General features: G+C 48.0%; 1 protein-coding gene across 1 annotated transcript; it reads right to left on the minus strand.

Moving 5' to 3' along the window:
* Nucleotides 1-283: 283 nt before the first annotated feature.
* On the minus strand, nucleotides 284-6,773 carry Ceacam15l1 (CEA cell adhesion molecule 15 like 1). The gene is made up of 3 exons (XM_087606774.1): nucleotides 6,715-6,773; nucleotides 2,455-2,805; nucleotides 284-1,331 (listed from the first exon to the last, which is right to left on the minus strand). The coding sequence occupies exons 1-3, from the start codon at nucleotides 6,755-6,757 to the stop codon at nucleotides 1,048-1,050; spliced, it is 678 nt and encodes a 225-aa protein (XP_087462900.1). The 5' UTR covers nucleotides 6,758-6,773; the 3' UTR covers nucleotides 284-1,047.
* Nucleotides 6,774-16,994: the final 10,221 nt, after the last annotated feature.

Consider the following 16,994-nt stretch of genomic DNA (forward strand, 5'->3'; position numbering starts at 1 on the left):
GTGGCCATGTCTGTAACAGAGGTAGGAGGAAAGGCATTAGGATGGATCCTGGAAACATAGTTGCCTTAGGCCTGCCTAGCTTCTTCAGGGCTATCTCAGGCAACTCTTTTATAATCAAGAAGACTAAAGATTTAGGAGATGGTTAGGTCTGGGAAGTAGTGATTCCCCTCCGTAAACATACAGAAAGAAGGCCTAAGTCAATGAGCCCAGGACTGCCTGGTCAAGCAGGACCTGTCTTAGTTAGGGTTTTACTGCTGTGAACAGACACCATGACCAAAGCAAGTCTTAAAAAGGACAACCTTTAATCGGAGCTGGCTTACAGGTTCAGGGGTTTGGTTCATCAAAGTGGGAAAGTGGCAGCATCTGGACAGGCATGGTACAGGAGGAGCTGAGAGTTCTGAAGGCTGCTAGCAGAAGACTGACTGGCAGGCAGCTAGGATGAGGGTCTTAAGCCCACACCCACAGTGACACACCTACTCCAATAAGGCCACATGGTCTAACAGTGCCACTCCCTGGGCCAAGCATATACAAACCATCACAATGTCCCCATGTCCTATCCAATTTCCTGTCAGTATTCCAACTTCACATGGGTGTCTGGGATCTTGCAGCATTGGCATTCGATATGAGAAGCAATTTGAGTGTGAGAGAGAGTGTGTGTGTTTACCTCTGTGCAATCAGCGCACCATTTTAACAGAGGACTCTAAGTGCCTACAGCTTTTCGTGTGTAAGGAGTGCCTGAACTCTGTTCCCTCTGGATCCTGAGGTTAGCGTTATAATTGATTCAGAACCTAAGCCCTTCCTAGCCCCTTTGCAATTTGGATCCCTATACTGAGTTCTGTTCCTATACTGCTGTCTTTTATAAAACCCTTGCCTCGCCGTATCTGGATGGGACTGACCTGTGTTTTATTTGGGGATTGCAAGTTTCCGTCACCCCATGCTGCCTGCCTCTGTGTGTGCACTGACCATCCTCTCCCCACAACCTTTATCCACTTAGCACAGGAATGAGAAAGGCAACCTCCCATCTGTGGTGGAGGAAGAGAAGAGAGGTCACATGCGGATCAAGATCAAGGAGATGGGGTTACTCTTCCTGGAACTGAAGGAGCTGGAGACCTCACACTGATACTCCCCTGTATCCTTCACCCTGAGGGGAACTATGATGAGTCTGCGCTTTTCGGGTGATAGGGCCATCCTCTTGTTGAAATCAAGGGGTTTGTTATTGAAGAACCAAGTGATGTCAACCCCAGTGTCAGGTGACAGGCACTCAAAGATTGCAGACTTCCACCTTTCCAGTATAATGTTGTTGACCCGGAGGTAGGGCTGTGTCAAAATCTCTGTGTGGAAACAGAAGAGAGCAAATGAGAGATTCATCTCCAGAGATCTCAGCCAGCCCCTCTCTGGCTCCAAGGCACTTAATAAGGCCTTTTCATGGGGACTCAGAACTGAGGGTACAGCCAGCGTCTTTTTTTTTTTTTAAAGATTTATTTATTTATTTAGTATATGAGTACACTGTAGCTGTCTTCAGACACACCAGAAGAGGGCATCAGATCCCATTACAGATGGTTGTGAGCCACCATGTGGTTGCTGGGATTTGAACTCAGGACCTCTGGAAGAGCTGTCAGTGCTCTTAACCACTGAGCCATCTCTCCAGCCCTACAGCCAGCATCTTATGCTTGCGATGGCCACCCATGGCCTGTGCCTCCTCAGTCAGCCGCTTTGTTCCCTGGGTCTCTGTTTCCCTATAACAGGACATGTGGTAAATGACCATTACCCTGTTTGTGAGTTAGTCTTAAATAAGAACAAGAACCTGACTTTGTAACAGGGGAGCTGTCCAATCAGGGGAGTCTGTTACTCTCTGCCTACCTATGAGGTTTCCCTGGGCTGGAACCTGTGATGTTCCCATGAAAACCTGCAAACCCATGAGAAGATCTGGCCGATGGCCTGGGCACCCAGCCAGCTCTGTTCTCCATGCTCAGCCTCACCAGAAGGAGGCGCCCAAGGGAACCAGCTTACATGTGGCTGTCCTGGCAGTGGGCTGGCTGCTTACACAAGACAACCAAGCTTTGCTCCATCTCGACAATAACAGAAAGCCGTCCTGTTCCGGCCCTGAAGAGAAGGTCCGCAGGGTCACCTGGAGTAAAGTCTAGGACAAGGTCTGGAGTCAGGACTTCCTGGAATCCTGTTTTCCTAATCCAGGCCCTACTAGAGTCCCAGGGTCTACCTAGCACCATGTTGACAGTGAGACCTCCGTAGCTGTTGACTGCGTCTAATATTCCTTTGCCGAGTTAACCACTGCATGTCCTGCCTTCTGCATGATGGATTCGGTGATGGAGTTTGATCTATTGCAGGTTAGCATCCCCACGGATGTCCTGCACTGAATACAGAACAAGCCTGAAACTCCTGTGTGTTAAAGGAATCATCCCACCCGGCACCCACAGGTCACAGAGGGCCACTTACTGAACACTTGGAAGTGGACATGTGCTACTTCACACCGATAGTACGTATCGAAGCTTTCTAGGGTGTAGATCCCTGTGTCTTCCTGGGTGACGTTCTGGAGCAACAGAGATCCATTGGTGTAAATCCTCTCCCTGCCGCTGTACTTCGGCCCCCACTTAAGCGTCTGAGAGGCCGTTTCATAATGTGCAATTTTAAACTCTTCAAAAGCACGTTTCCCCTTGTACCAGAAAAAGACCTGAGGCTTCTCTGCCTGATTATCAACTCGTAGAAGAGCGTTTCCCCCTTCAGGAAGAGAGGGTGGCAGAGCCTCAATAGACAGCTGGGCCATGGCAGCATTTGCACTCCAGCAGGCTAGAAGGGAAAAGAAAACCCCAGTCAATATTGGGCCCACATGTCCCGTGGATGTGTGATCTCCACTTGGCCTGGGTGTGTGGGTGGGGTAAGTCCACACTACTTGGTGCATTAAGGTAGCATAATAAAGTAACAAAAACCCCATCCCCACAGTGCCTCGAGCTGTGTCCTCTGCGTAGACCTCTCTCCTCGGGGATCTGCGTGGCTCCCCACATCCCACTGTCATCACCTCCCTGCTCACTTTCAAGAGTATTTCAGGGGTGAGGGTGCCTTTCCTGACTTCCTCCTCTGGAGACCCCAGGTCCTACATTCCTCATTTTCTGGCTCTGTTCCCTTTGGGTTTGCTGTGGACGCCTGACTGTGCCTCTTAGAAGCCTTTGCTCCTCTGTCTTCCAGTCCATTAGAATGAAGGCCTGTCGGGACTGGAGAAATTGCATACAGGCAGAAGTCATACGCATAAAATATGAACTCTCATAACAAAGACTCTGCGAAGTTGCTCACTGGGGGGCTCTCGTGCCTGGGACAGGCTTGGATACCTGTGGATGAGTGGATGAAGGATGAATGGGTGTATCCAGGGCCTGGGTACCCACGTTATTTGTTCATTTGCTTTTTTTTTTTTTTTTTGGTTCTTTTTTTTTGGAGCTGGGGACTGAACCCAGGGCCTTGCGCTTCCTAGGCAAGCGCTCTACCACTGAGCTAAATCCCCAACCCCTGTTCATTTGCTTTTACAAACTCCTCAGTTTTGAAGCTAATGAGAGTGTTGTGTGTGTGTGTGTGTGTGTTGGGGGAGGGTAGTGATGCTGAGGTCCTGTTCCCCAGTTGGTTCTTGATCAATCAGTAAAGATGTTAGGGGCCAATTGCTAAGAGACTCAGGAAAGGCGAATGATTTTCTCCATGCTTCGGAGGGAGAAAGGGACCAGCCCTGTGAGATCTCAGGCCGAGTGGCCGCTTGTTTCTCCAGGCGGGAGGTTACAAGTGTGAATAAGCAGAGGCAAGTTTTGGGTTGCTGAACAAGGAGAGGGTAATGAACAGCTAAAGCTGAGGGCAGATTTCGGGTGCTGAGCTGGGAGTGAAAAGAGGGCACAAGACAGGCGAAGAAGGCTTAGAAGAGCCCAGCAATCAAGCCGATAAAGCAGGTTGAAAATAAGCTACCGTGTGTGTGTGTGTGTGTGTGTGTGTGTGTGTGTGTGTGTGTGTGTGTGTAATTCATGGATATGAGATGAGGAAAGCTGAGCAGGGCTGGTAGCCTGGTCCTCCCAGGGCTTAAAGCAGGGTAGCAAAAACTACATGTTACAGTGTTTGATACCCTGGGTTGGTTAACAATTTTCCCACTTATTTGTTTATTTTCTGTGTGTGTCTATGTTTCTCTGTGTGTTTGTGTGTGAGTGGATGGGTCTGTGTGCATGAGTGTATGTGTCTGTCTCTCTGTGTGTCTCTCTGTGTATGCATGTGTATGTATCTCTCTGTGTGTGTATATAAGTGTATTTGTGTCTGTGTGTATCTTTGTGGGTCTCTGTGCATGTGTGTGTTTGTTTGGGTCTCTGTGTGTTTCTATGTGCCTGTCTATGTATCTGTGTATACATGTATGGGTCTGAGTGTGTATCTGTGTATGTGTGTGTGTGTGTGTTTGTATGTGTGTCTATGTGTGTATATCTGTATGTATGTCTATATATGTGTGTGTGTGTGTGTGTGTGTGTGTGTGTGTGTGTGTGGGTCTGTGTGTATCTCTGTATGTGTGTGTGTGCACACTCATGATGAAATTTCACAAAGCCTAATTGCAATTGCAGATCCTGTCCACTAATTGACAGAAGTCACCACTATACCATATGCCCTGAGACAGTCTATAAATCTCATGGCCTCAACAAACGATATTTATCTGTGTCCACCATCACACATCAGACCTTCATTCTGTTGGCACAAAAGCGCAGTTCTCACATTTTCAAGGGACAAGTGTGGTTGGTCGAGTGACCCAGAAACAGATTTTGATGTACCCCAAATTCCATGTTCTGAGGCAGAAACAGTTTTGTGACCTTCTTTTATAGTATCGTAACAAAGGAAATCTTAAATCAAAGCCCTTTTCCACAACATTGGTCAACATGAAGTAAGTGGTTATAAGAAAACTGTGGGATCTCAGCTGTCAGACCTAGATACCATCCAGTGGCTCATAGCCTCTGATTGGAGAAATCTAGGGTCCTGTTACTGCTTTTCAAGAGGACTGTAGTCTGTTAGTTCTCAGGATGCTAGGTCTGACTCGAGTGGACAGGGAAAGGATGCTTAGGGAGCAAAAGATAATCCAACATAAACTGCAGTCCGACTCTGGACCTGCCACGTTCCAACCTCTGCACTTCATTGTGGTTCATCAGGCTTTACAGACCAGGAATCCCCTGCACAGCCTCCTTGGCCCAAACTCTATATTTGTGCGTGGGGCTACATATTAGAAGACAGTGACCATGTTAGCTCCCTGGATCCTAGGAACCGGTGTAGACAAGGCTGGGTGGTGGCAGGACAGCAGCCTTCAGCAGAGAGGAGGAGCTGGTAAACAGGGCACACATCCCGGCTCTATGAAAACCGTTACTTCTCAGGGTCCAGACCTCACTTCTTGTATTTCTTCTTTTCCATGGGATTCAGCTACATCAGTATGGCAGTATCCCTTACTTTCTATGAGACCGGAACTTATGTCGGACCTCACACTCAAGTTAGTAATATACGTTGAGCTCACCTAAGACATAATAGCGGTTCTCAACCTGTAAGTCACAACCCCTTACCTAACAGTAGCAAAATTAGACTTATGATGTTGCAACAAAGTAATTTTGTGGTCAAGGGTCACTATAACATGAAGAACTGTCCCAACAATAGGAAGGTTGGCCCCACTACTTGAGACTGAAGTCCTACTGTTCACTCAGTCTGTTTGTTTAATCTGTCTTTACGAGAGCAACTTAATGGGGCTGGAGAGATGGCTCAGTGGTTAAGAACACTGAGTGATCTTCCAGAGGTCCTGAGTTCAAGTCCCAGCAACCATATGGTGGCTTACAACCATCAGTAATGAGGTCTGATGCCCTCTTCTGGTGTGCCTGAAGACAGCAACAGTGTACTCATGTACATAAAATAAGTAATTTTTAAAAGGAGATCTAGATTGATTATACGATTCTGCTGTGTTTAGTTTTGCAGACTGTAGGAAATAGCTACCCATTTTGGAGTATGTATACAAATCTGCTGTCATTTTTTTTGTAAAGATTTATTCATTTATTATATATAAGTACACTGTAGCTGTCTTCAGATACACCAGAAGAGGGCATTAGATCTCTTTACAGATGGTTGTGAGCCACCATGTGGTTGCTGGGAATTGAACTCATGACCTCTGGAAGAGCAGTTGGGTGCTCTTAACCTCTGAGCCATCTCTCCAGCCCTCTGCTGTCATTTTGTGTCATTTTTTTTCCTGTGTCCAGGGTGATCTTACAGCTATGAGCGCCAGTGCATGAAGATGGACCAGACGAGCTCCCTTGAATGTCAGCCCTGAGGGTATGGAGGCATAGATAACTCCACTCCGTCATAAGCAGCTGTGTGAGGAAGGTCCCCAAGCTTTAGGGACCCGGACTCAGAATAAACCAGGCTCCCTACTCCCACCAACCTCTGCTAGAAAATACCTGCCATGATCATAGAGACCCCTCCCTGAACCGCAGCCATCAGTACACAGGAAAAATACAACTTGTAATGTTGACTCAGTCTGAATAAAATGTAACATGGCTCCCCACCCTTGATACTTTCTGTCCCCAAAGCTTTTAGCTGCACAGCCCCTGTCCTGCCTCTGTGTCCTCTCCCCTCGGGATTCAGGAAGAAAGTGAGTCTCCTCTCAGGGCCTCTTGCCCTCTGAGGTTCCCTCCTCCCATCTACTGTCAGGGTTTGTCTCACCTATGAGCAGGAGCCCCTTGAAGAGAAGGAGAGGAGACGCCATGGTGCCTGCTGACCTCATCTCCAGCTTTGCCCTACACCTGTGCTGCTCTTATTCTTGCCTGAGCCTTGGGAGCCCCTCCCAGGCTCACAGGACTATGGGTCATGTGGTGTCTCATCCCTTGCCTACTGCTTCCTGTCCCCTCCAGGGACACCATATAGCCCTTCAACCATGGAACCCAAGGCCGAAACAGGAGGCAGGCACTGAAGCAGAGTCCACGGAGGAATCATGCTTACTGCCTTACTTCCAGACTCCTGTTCACCAACGTTTCTTAAACAGTCTAGCCTCAACTGCCTATGAACGGTAAGTCCACAGTGGGCTGGGCCCTCCCACCCCAATTAGTAATCTTGAAAATGCTCCTCAGACATGCCCTCAGGCCAGTCTGATAGTCTCTCCCCTGACTGTCACCTTGAGAAGTGTCAGTCTTTAAAAAAAAATGTCATACCTTAAAAGTTCTATATCTTGGGGTAGGAGAGATGGCTCAGCAGTTGAGAGCTCTGGCTACTCTTCCAGAGGACCCAGGTTCAATTCTCAGCACCCACATGGCAGCTCACATGTCTATGAATCCAGTTCCATGGGGTCCAACACCCTTAAGCAGACTTACAGGCAGCCAGGCAAAGCGCCATTATATATAAAATTAAAATTAAATAGTGTTCTATGTCAGTGGTCATGCCTCACCTTTAATCCTAGCACTTGGGATGTAGATACAGGTGGATCTCTTAGTTTGAGGTCAGCCTGATCTACAGAGTGAGCTCCAGGACAGCCAGGGCTACACAGAGAAACCCTGTCTCAATCCCCCGCCATACAGACACTCCCACAGTTCTATATCTCATTTCCACACCCAGTATCTTAACCGTGGGCTCTTTTAGAATAGGAAACAAGTTATTCCATTCTATTCTAAGAAGAGGTACCAAGTCATGAACACAATCACACTTGAGCAAAACCGAAATCCGTGAGTGTGTCTCAGATCCTATAGCTCAGCGCTTTCGTGTGAGGCTCACTCATGATGACCTGGGTGCCACAGCACACTGGGGGGGGGGGGGTCCCAGTCTCCATCTTTGCCTTCTGTACCCACACACTCCAAGGAGAGAAAATGCTTTGATAGGTGATTTTAGATATCATCATGTTTCTCTTCTCTTCTTTCTTCCTTCTTTTCTTTCTTTCTTTTTAGTTCAATGTATTTTCACAGCGAACTTACAGGAGCGGCACAGAAGACAGACAACACTAAAAGCATGCACTTGTATGCGAGACACTCCATTAGAAAAGTACAGTGATTGGACGGAATCTACTGCATGAGAAAAACACTACAAACACCATTTAGTTTAGTTGATGTCAGTAAGAGATTTACTTATTTTTTTTTTTAAAGATCCAAATGCTGGCACTGTCCAGAAATTTTTAACAGTTTCATTTATAGTTGTTATAAGGTTGAACTGCTGAGATGTGTCCGCTGAGACATTTCGCTTGCATTAATGCTTTACATCTTGCGTTTATATTAAAAACTCACACACAAATGAATGTAGAGAGACCGCCAATACCTGATTCTGATCCCCAATGTTTCCACTCACAGTCATATACTTAGGTACCTTTGACCACGTGGAAAAACTATGTAACATTCAGAACTACTGATCCAATCAGGAATCTGTGTGTCCAAACGCTAAAGGTCCTTGTCGCCAATTGGTTTTTGATTAATCAATAAAGATGCAAGGAGCCCACGGTTGGATAACGGGAGACAGGACAGGACCCTTAGAATGGTGCAGGCTAAGACACAGCGAGGAGGAGGAGAATCGCCATGACTGGGGCGGGGGAAGACCAATGAGATTTAGAGCAGCAGAGGGAAGATCATCCAAGCCCTAGGTGTAAAGGGAAAGCGGCCCTGGAACGGCTGCCCAGAAGCAACCTAGGCAGCAAAGACAAATGGCCTCACAGAAGGTAACAGGGAACAAAGTTAAAAGTTGTATATAAACACTTGAAATGTATATAAGAAATACTCAAGTTAATAAAAAAAAGTTGTATATATAGATATACACAATATATAAAATATTGGGGCTTTTGATCTTAAATTCTAGATCAAGCAGGAGATGTTGAAAAAGCAGCATCTCAATGGTTAATATTTATTTAGATTGCTTTAATTATCAAAACGTGTGTGCTTATGAGTTTGGTGGTTACATTAAAATTCCTCTGGGACAGAGGTCAAGCTCTACCTTTAGTGATTTCCAGTTACTGAACCAAAGACATGGTATTTGGGTGGTGGGGAGAGGCTCTGTATTTGTGTTGACAGGAAGGGAGAAAGACTTTGGACCCCTTCCAGAGTGGTAGGGATCAGACATGACAGGGGAAGACCCCCCTGAAAATCTTGGAAAAAATATCAAGAAAATGAAACAGGACAGGAAACTTAATCTGCTGATTCCTCGACATGGGAACAGCCCTGTAACTGGCTTAGACATAAAAATGTCTCAGTCAAAACTTCAGCTAAAATGAGACGATAAATCCTGTTGATTATGGAATCCTTAAGATTCATGTGCCTGGGGTTGGGGATTTAGCTCAGTGGTAGAGCGCTTGCCTAGGAAGCGCAAGGCCCTGGGTTCGGTCCCCAGCTCCGAAAAAAAGAAATGGAAAAAAAAAAAAAAGACAATTGTCTGGGCTGGAGAGGTGGCTCAGTGGTTAAGAGCACTGGCTGGTCTTCCAGAGGTCCTGAGTTCAAATCCCAGCAACCACATGGTGGCTCATGACCATCTGATGCCTTCTTCTGGTGTGTATACAATAAATAAATTAATTTCAAAAAAAATAGTAAAAAATGACAATTGTCTTTTACCTGCTCAAACAAGGAGAAAAATTTCATCCTCAACTGATCTGTGCACCCTGTGGAATCCATACAAATATTTTTTTTTTTTTTTTGGAGCTGGGGACCGAACCCAGGGCCTTGCGCTTACTAGGCAAGCGCTCTACCACTGAGCTAAATCCCCAACCCCCCATACAAATATCTTAATGGTACTAAAATGTTGACTGTGAGATTCGTCTGTTACAGAATGTACAGCTTTGGCAAGATTCATCCACAGAGGGGCTGAACTGATGCTGCCCAGAGACTTGCTTCCAAATCAGCTTCAAAAATGGATACTGTCCTTATTAGTGGCCCATCTCATGAAGGTCTATAATGTAGGGAGCAAGCTGAGCAAAAAAAAAAAAAAAAAAAAAAAAAAAAAAAAAAAAAAAAAAAAAAAAAAAAAAAAACTGGTATGGAACACAATAAAGGGAGTGGTGAGGGGGACTAGAGAGATGGCTCAGCAGTTAAGAGCACCAACTGCTCTTCCAGAGGTCCTGAGTTCAATTCCCAGCAACCACATAGTAACTCACAACCATCTGTAATGGGATCCGATGCCCTCTTCTGGTGTGTCTGAAGACAGCTACAGTGTACTCATATGTGAAATAAATAAATAAATCTTTTTTCTAAAAAAAGGGAGTGGTGACAACAGGATGTGGTCACAGTGCCTTTTCTCAGCCATCGAAACCCTAACTAAGACAGTTGGCTACAGAGGCTCCCCAGAGACCTCCCTGGAGGGCACCTCTCCTTCCTCTCAGGCCAGGCTGCCTTAGGAGATGAGTATTTCCAGGAACCATCCAAGGCCTTTGCCCCCAGGACAGCCAGGGGCAGACCCCTCAATGGAGACGATCCACAGCTTGTGATGATCTTAGTGCTTTGGGCCTCTCTGCTCCTCCTTTGTCCTGGAAGCAGAGAGTCACATCCGAGCAAACAATGAAGACCCCGAGAACTGGGGGAATCAGACAGGCTCCATCTATCTGGCTCCTTCTCCGACACTAACCCAGTGGGTCTGGATGACAGACTGTGAGGGAAGCTAAGTCCTGAGCTGGTCACAGGCCACCTCTGCCAACACCCAACCCCTCCCTCCTCCTGCTGTGGTTCACAAGCCTCACTTGTACTTCGGAGCAGTGCTCAGTCTTCCCCAGCCCAGGGCCCCTCTGACACCTCTGGAATGAGACAAGAGCTGACATTGTCACTGGCTGTTTTCTCATGGAAAAGTCTCTGGGGAGAGATATTTGTGTTGTTTGACTCTGATGGCTGGCTTGCATTTTTATTGAGACAGGGTCTCCATGAGCCTGGTCTGTCATAACCCAGGCTGCCTTGAGTTAATAGCAATGCTCATACCTCAGTCATCCCAGGCTGACACTTGCCTGAGGATGGGGGGGATTGTAGGACAAACAACACTAAGGTCAAATTTGGTGTTCATTTCTCAGTGCTGCAGCAAGAAAGATTGCTTAATCAGTCCCTTCTGTCTCTGAGAAGAATGTGTTCCAGAATAATCTCTATTCTGTATCTAAAGCTCAGCTGTTGTGTGCTGGCACATGCTCCCAACATGGCTGTGACAAGGATGGACTTGTTTGGGAGCCAGAAATGCCAAGGTCCAGCCTTGACGTCATGGGTAAGCCGAGGGGAGAGGTAGAGTTGGCAGAAGTGGCTGGGTCAGAAGACGGTAACTCCTGGTAGACTCAGAGCCCCCGTGGGTTACGGCAGGTGACTGGAAGGGAAAGCTGGCAGAAGGAGTCAGAGCCGCTTGTAACCAACTGCTGAGAAATTCTCAACTCTTTACTCTTCAGAAGCCAGAGCTGATAGCTTCTGGCACAGTTGTCTGCAAGGTGCTGCCCCAGGGCTGGGCCAGCCTGTACAATGATCTATATCACTCAGAAGTCTGCAACGTCTCCCCTCTCTTTGCATTTAACTTTTTCCTCCTTTCAGATCCCAGAGAGCAGCTGGGTCGGCTCTCGGCCTTTTGCTCTTTCACCTCATTCCGATGAGCCTGGTCGTCTGCCCTTTGGCTGCTGGCGGACCTCCATATCCAAGTGCGTCTTTGTCTCTCTCCTCCTCTTTTATCTCTTTTCCAGGCTGCTCCTGAGAATCTCACCTTGAATTCTCTGTTGCTTTTTTCCTTTCCTTTCCTTTCCTTTCCTTTCCTTTCCTTTCCTTTCCTTTCCTTTCCTTTCCTTTTCCCTTTGTTCAATATGCAGCCGTGGCTGGCCTGGAACTTGCCATGTAGTTCAGGAAGACCTCGGACTGGCAGAAATCTGCCTGCTCTTCCTCCTGACTGCTGGCATTAAATGGCTGTGTTGTCACATCGGGCACACCCTTGTGTTTCATCCCCAACCCTGAAGACAGGGGCAGGGGCAGAGAAATCCTATAGAAAGCATAAAGTATGATCACACCTTAGCGTCTTTGAGACATCCGTTCAAAGAAGTGATGGTCCCATCCACACGTTCTAATTTAATTGTTCTGGAAGGAAATGCAAGCATGGGTAACTTTCAAGCCTCTCAGGTGCTACTGCAAGGTAACTGTCATGTTCAATGTTGTCAGCTGGACACTGTCTAGAGCCTTCTAGGTGACAGGCCACAGACGCAGACTTATGGGAACACTGTCTGGCTCCTGTGCCTGTCATCCTGTGTCAGCCCTGTGAGGGCTCCCCTGAGTGGGGGTAGCCTCAGAGAAGTGACCTTATCTTAGTCACTGAGGACATGTGACAAGACCCATCTTCAGTGTGGGTGGGACCGTCCCCTGGCCAGGACTTCCTGGACTGTGCAGTGGAGAAAGCACACGGAGTGCCCCGCGCACTGGGCTGTGATGTGAGCAGCTGCTGAAACTGTGGCCTCTGAGTGGGACCCAGATAAGGCCTCTCCCCCTTGAGCTGCTTTTCTCAGGATTTGACCACACAACAGGAAGAGGAAGCCGGGTGCACACGTCCCGGTGCACAGGTCCCGGTGCAGGCCCTGCCGGAGGAGCCTGGAGCAGGCGAGGGATGGCATCCATTCTGCTCTGCTCTGCTCTTACAGCTGATGGACGTTTCCACACAGTGCTGGGCCCCTGCTCTCTAGAAGCTGTCAGTGAGACACTGACAGGACAGTGCTGAGCCAGGAAAGCTTCAAGGGCAGTGAGTGTCTTGGGACAGGTGACACAGTAGAAGGCATCCCTGCAGAGCCCCTCTCTGACTTGGGTCTTTACCTCAGGCATCCCAGGTCAAAGGGCAGGCTGGCCTGGAGTTCACGCTGTGTATCAAGACGGGCTTGATACTAATCCAGCTAACACTGTGTGGTTTGTTCAATTTGAGTTTCTTTTCTTTCTTCACTTTTTTTTTTTTTTTTTTGGCTCTTTTTTTCGGAGCTGGGGACCGAACCCAGGGCCTTGCGCTTACTAGGCAAGCGCTCTACCACTGAGCTAAATCCCCAACCCCCCATACAAATATCTTAATGGTACTAAAATGTTGACTGTGAGATTCGTCTGTTACAGAATGTACAGCTTTGGCAAGATTCATCCACAGAGGGGCTGAACTGATGCTGCCCAGAGACTTGCTTCCAAATCAGCTTCAAAAATGGATACTGTCCTTATTAGTGGCCCATCTCATGAAGGTCTATAATGTAGGGAGCAAGCTGAGCAAAAAAAAAAAAAAAAAAAAAAAACTGGTATGGAACACAATAAAGGGAGTGGTGAGGGGGACTAGAGAGATGGCTCAGCAGTTAAGAGCACCAACTGCTCTTCCAGAGGTCCTGAGTTCAATTCCCAGCAACCACATAGTAACTCACAACCATCTGTAATGGGATCCGATGCCCTCTTCTGGTGTGTCTGAAGACAGCTACAGTGTACTCATATGTGAAATAAATAAATAAATCTTTTTTCTAAAAAAAGGGAGTGGTGACAACAGGATGTGGTCACAGTGCCTTTTCTCAGCCATCGAAACCCTAACTAAGACAGTTGGCTACAGAGGCTCCCCAGAGACCTCCCTGGAGGGCACCTCTCCTTCCTCTCAGGCCAGGCTGCCTTAGGAGATGAGTATTTCCAGGAACCATCCAAGGCCTTTGCCCCCAGGACAGCCAGGGGCAGACCCCTCAATGGAGACGATCCACAGCTTGTGATGATCTTAGTGCTTTGGGCCTCTCTGCTCCTCCTTTGTCCTGGAAGCAGAGAGTCACATCCGAGCAAACAATGAAGACCCCGAGAACTGGGGGAATCAGACAGGCTCCATCTATCTGGCTCCTTCTCCGACACTAACCCAGTGGGTCTGGATGACAGACTGTGAGGGAAGCTAAGTCCTGAGCTGGTCACAGGCCACCTCTGCCAACACCCAACCCCTCCCTCCTCCTGCTGTGGTTCACAAGCCTCACTTGTACTTCGGAGCAGTGCTCAGTCTTCCCCAGCCCAGGGCCCCTCTGACACCTCTGGAATGAGACAAGAGCTGACATTGTCACTGGCTGTTTTCTCATGGAAAAGTCTCTGGGGAGAGATATTTGTGTTGTTTGACTCTGATGGCTGGCTTGCATTTTTATTGAGACAGGGTCTCCATGAGCCTGGTCTGTCATAACCCAGGCTGCCTTGAGTTAATAGCAATGCTCATACCTCAGTCATCCCAGGCTGACACTTGCCTGAGGATGGGGGGGATTGTAGGACAAACAACACTAAGGTCAAATTTGGTGTTCATTTCTCAGTGCTGCAGCAAGAAAGATTGCTTAATCAGTCCCTTCTGTCTCTGAGAAGAATGTGTTCCAGAATAATCTCTATTCTGTATCTAAAGCTCAGCTGTTGTGTGCTGGCACATGCTCCCAACATGGCTGTGACAAGGATGGACTTGTTTGGGAGCCAGAAATGCCAAGGTCCAGCCTTGACGTCATGGGTAAGCCGAGGGGAGAGGTAGAGTTGGCAGAAGTGGCTGGGTCAGAAGACGGTAACTCCTGGTAGACTCAGAGCCCCCGTGGGTTACGGCAGGTGACTGGAAGGGAAAGCTGGCAGAAGGAGTCAGAGCCGCTTGTAACCAACTGCTGAGAAATTCTCAACTCTTTACTCTTCAGAAGCCAGAGCTGATAGCTTCTGGCACAGTTGTCTGCAAGGTGCTGCCCCAGGGCTGGGCCAGCCTGTACAATGATCTATATCACTCAGAAGTCTGCAACGTCTCCCCTCTCTTTGCATTTAACTTTTTCCTCCTTTCAGATCCCAGAGAGCAGCTGGGTCGGCTCTCGGCCTTTTGCTCTTTCACCTCATTCCGATGAGCCTGGTCGTCTGCCCTTTGGCTGCTGGCGGACCTCCATATCCAAGTGCGTCTTTGTCTCTCTCCTCCTCTTTTATCTCTTTTCCAGGCTGCTCCTGAGAATCTCACCTTGAATTCTCTGTTGCTTTTTTCCTTTCCTTTCCTTTCCTTTCCTTTCCTTTCCTTTCCTTTCCTTTCCTTTCCTTTCCTTTCCTTTCCTTTCCTTTCCTTTCCTTTCCTTTTCCCTTTGTTCAATATGCAGCCGTGGCTGGCCTGGAACTTGCCATGTAGTTCAGGAAGACCTCGGACTGGCAGAAATCTGCCTGCTCTTCCTCCTGACTGCTGGCATTAAATGGCTGTGTTGTCACATCGGGCACACCCTTGTGTTTCATCCCCAACCCTGAAGACAGGGGCAGGGGCAGAGAAATCCTATAGAAAGCATAAAGTATGATCACACCTTAGCGTCTTTGAGACATCCGTTCAAAGAAGTGATGGTCCCATCCACACGTTCTAATTTAATTGTTCTGGAAGGAAATGCAAGCATGGGTAACTTTCAAGCCTCTCAGGTGCTACTGCAAGGTAACTGTCATGTTCAATGTTGTCAGCTGGACACTGTCTAGAGCCTTCTAGGTGACAGGCCACAGACGCAGACTTATGGGAACACTGTCTGGCTCCTGTGCCTGTCATCCTGTGTCAGCCCTGTGAGGGCTCCCCTGAGTGGGGGTAGCCTCAGAGAAGTGACCTTATCTTAGTCACTGAGGACATGTGACAAGACCCATCTTCAGTGTGGGTGGGACCGTCCCCTGGCCAGGACTTCCTGGACTGTGCAGTGGAGAAAGCACACGGAGTGCCCCGCGCACTGGGCTGTGATGTGAGCAGCTGCTGAAACTGTGGCCTCTGAGTGGGACCCAGATAAGGCCTCTCCCCCTTGAGCTGCTTTTCTCAGGATTTGACCACACAACAGGAAGAGGAAGCCGGGTGCACACGTCCCGGTGCACAGGTCCCGGTGCAGGCCCTGCCGGAGGAGCCTGGAGCAGGCGAGGGATGGCATCCATTCTGCTCTGCTCTGCTCTTACAGCTGATGGACGTTTCCACACAGTGCTGGGCCCCTGCTCTCTAGAAGCTGTCAGTGAGACACTGACAGGACAGTGCTGAGCCAGGAAAGCTTCAAGGGCAGTGAGTGTCTTGGGACAGGTGACACAGTAGAAGGCATCCCTGCAGAGCCCCTCTCTGACTTGGGTCTTTACCTCAGGCATCCCAGGTCAAAGGGCAGGCTGGCCTGGAGTTCACGCTGTGTATCAAGACGGGCTTGATACTAATCCAGCTAACACTGTGTGGTTTGTTCAATTTGAGTTTCTTTTCTTTCTTCACTTTTTTTTTTTTTTTTTGGCTCTTTTTTTCGGAGCTGGGGACCGAACCCAGGGCCTTGCGCTTACTAGGCAAGCGCTCTACCACTGAGCTAAATCCCCAACCCCCCATACAAATATCTTAATGGTACTAAAATGTTGACTGTGAGATTCGTCTGTTACAGAATGTACAGCTTTGGCAAGATTCATCCACAGAGGGGCTGAACTGATGCTGCCCAGAGACTTGCTTCCAAATCAGCTTCAAAAATGGATACTGTCCTTATTAGTGGCCCATCTCATGAAGGTCTATAATGTAGGGAGCAAGCTGAGCAAAAAAAAAAAAAAAAAAAAAAAAAAAAAAAAACTGGTATGGAACACAATAAAGGGAGTGGTGAGGGGGACTAGAGAGATGGCTCAGCAGTTAAGAGCACCAACTGCTCTTCCAGAGGTCCTGAGTTCAATTCCCAGCAACCACATAGTAACTCACAACCATCTGTAATGGGATCCGATGCCCTCTTCTGGTGTGTCTGAAGACAGCTACAGTGTACTCATATGTGAAATAAATAAATAAATCTTTTTTCTAAAAAAAGGGAGTGGTGACAACAGGATGTGGTCACAGTGCCTTTTCTCAGCCATCGAAACCCTAACTAAGACAGTTGGCTACAGAGGCTCCCCAGAGACCTCCCTGGAGGGCACCTCTCCTTCCTCTCAGGCCAGGCTGCCTTAGGAGATGAGTATTTCCAGGAACCATCCAAGGCCTTTGCCCCCAGGACAGCCAGGGGCAGACCCCTCAATGGAGACGATCCACAGCTTGTGATGATCTTAGTGCTTTGGGCCTCTCTGCTCCTCCTTTGTCCTGGAAGCAGAGAGTCACAT

This window comes from Rattus norvegicus, chromosome 1, assembly GCF_021556685.1.
Source record: "Rattus norvegicus strain SHRSP/BbbUtx chromosome 1, alternate assembly SHRSP_T2T, whole genome shotgun sequence".
Classification (NCBI taxonomy): domain Eukaryota; kingdom Metazoa; phylum Chordata; class Mammalia; order Rodentia; family Muridae; genus Rattus; species Rattus norvegicus.

Bases quoted from the DNA above. Each gene is read 5' to 3' on its own strand.
- Ceacam15l1 (XM_087606774.1), bottom strand. From the start codon at position 6,757: ATGGCGTCTCCTCTCCTTCTCTTCAAGGGGCTCCTGCTCATAG. The intron at 2,806-6,714 runs GTGAGACAAACC...TTTCCCTTCTAG, and splicing joins CAAGGGGCTCCTGCTCATAG to CCTGCTGGAGTGCAAATGCT. The intron at 1,332-2,454 runs GTAAGTGGCCCT...GTTTCCACACAG, and splicing joins TGTCCACTTCCAAGTGTTCA to AGATTTTGACACAGCCCTAC.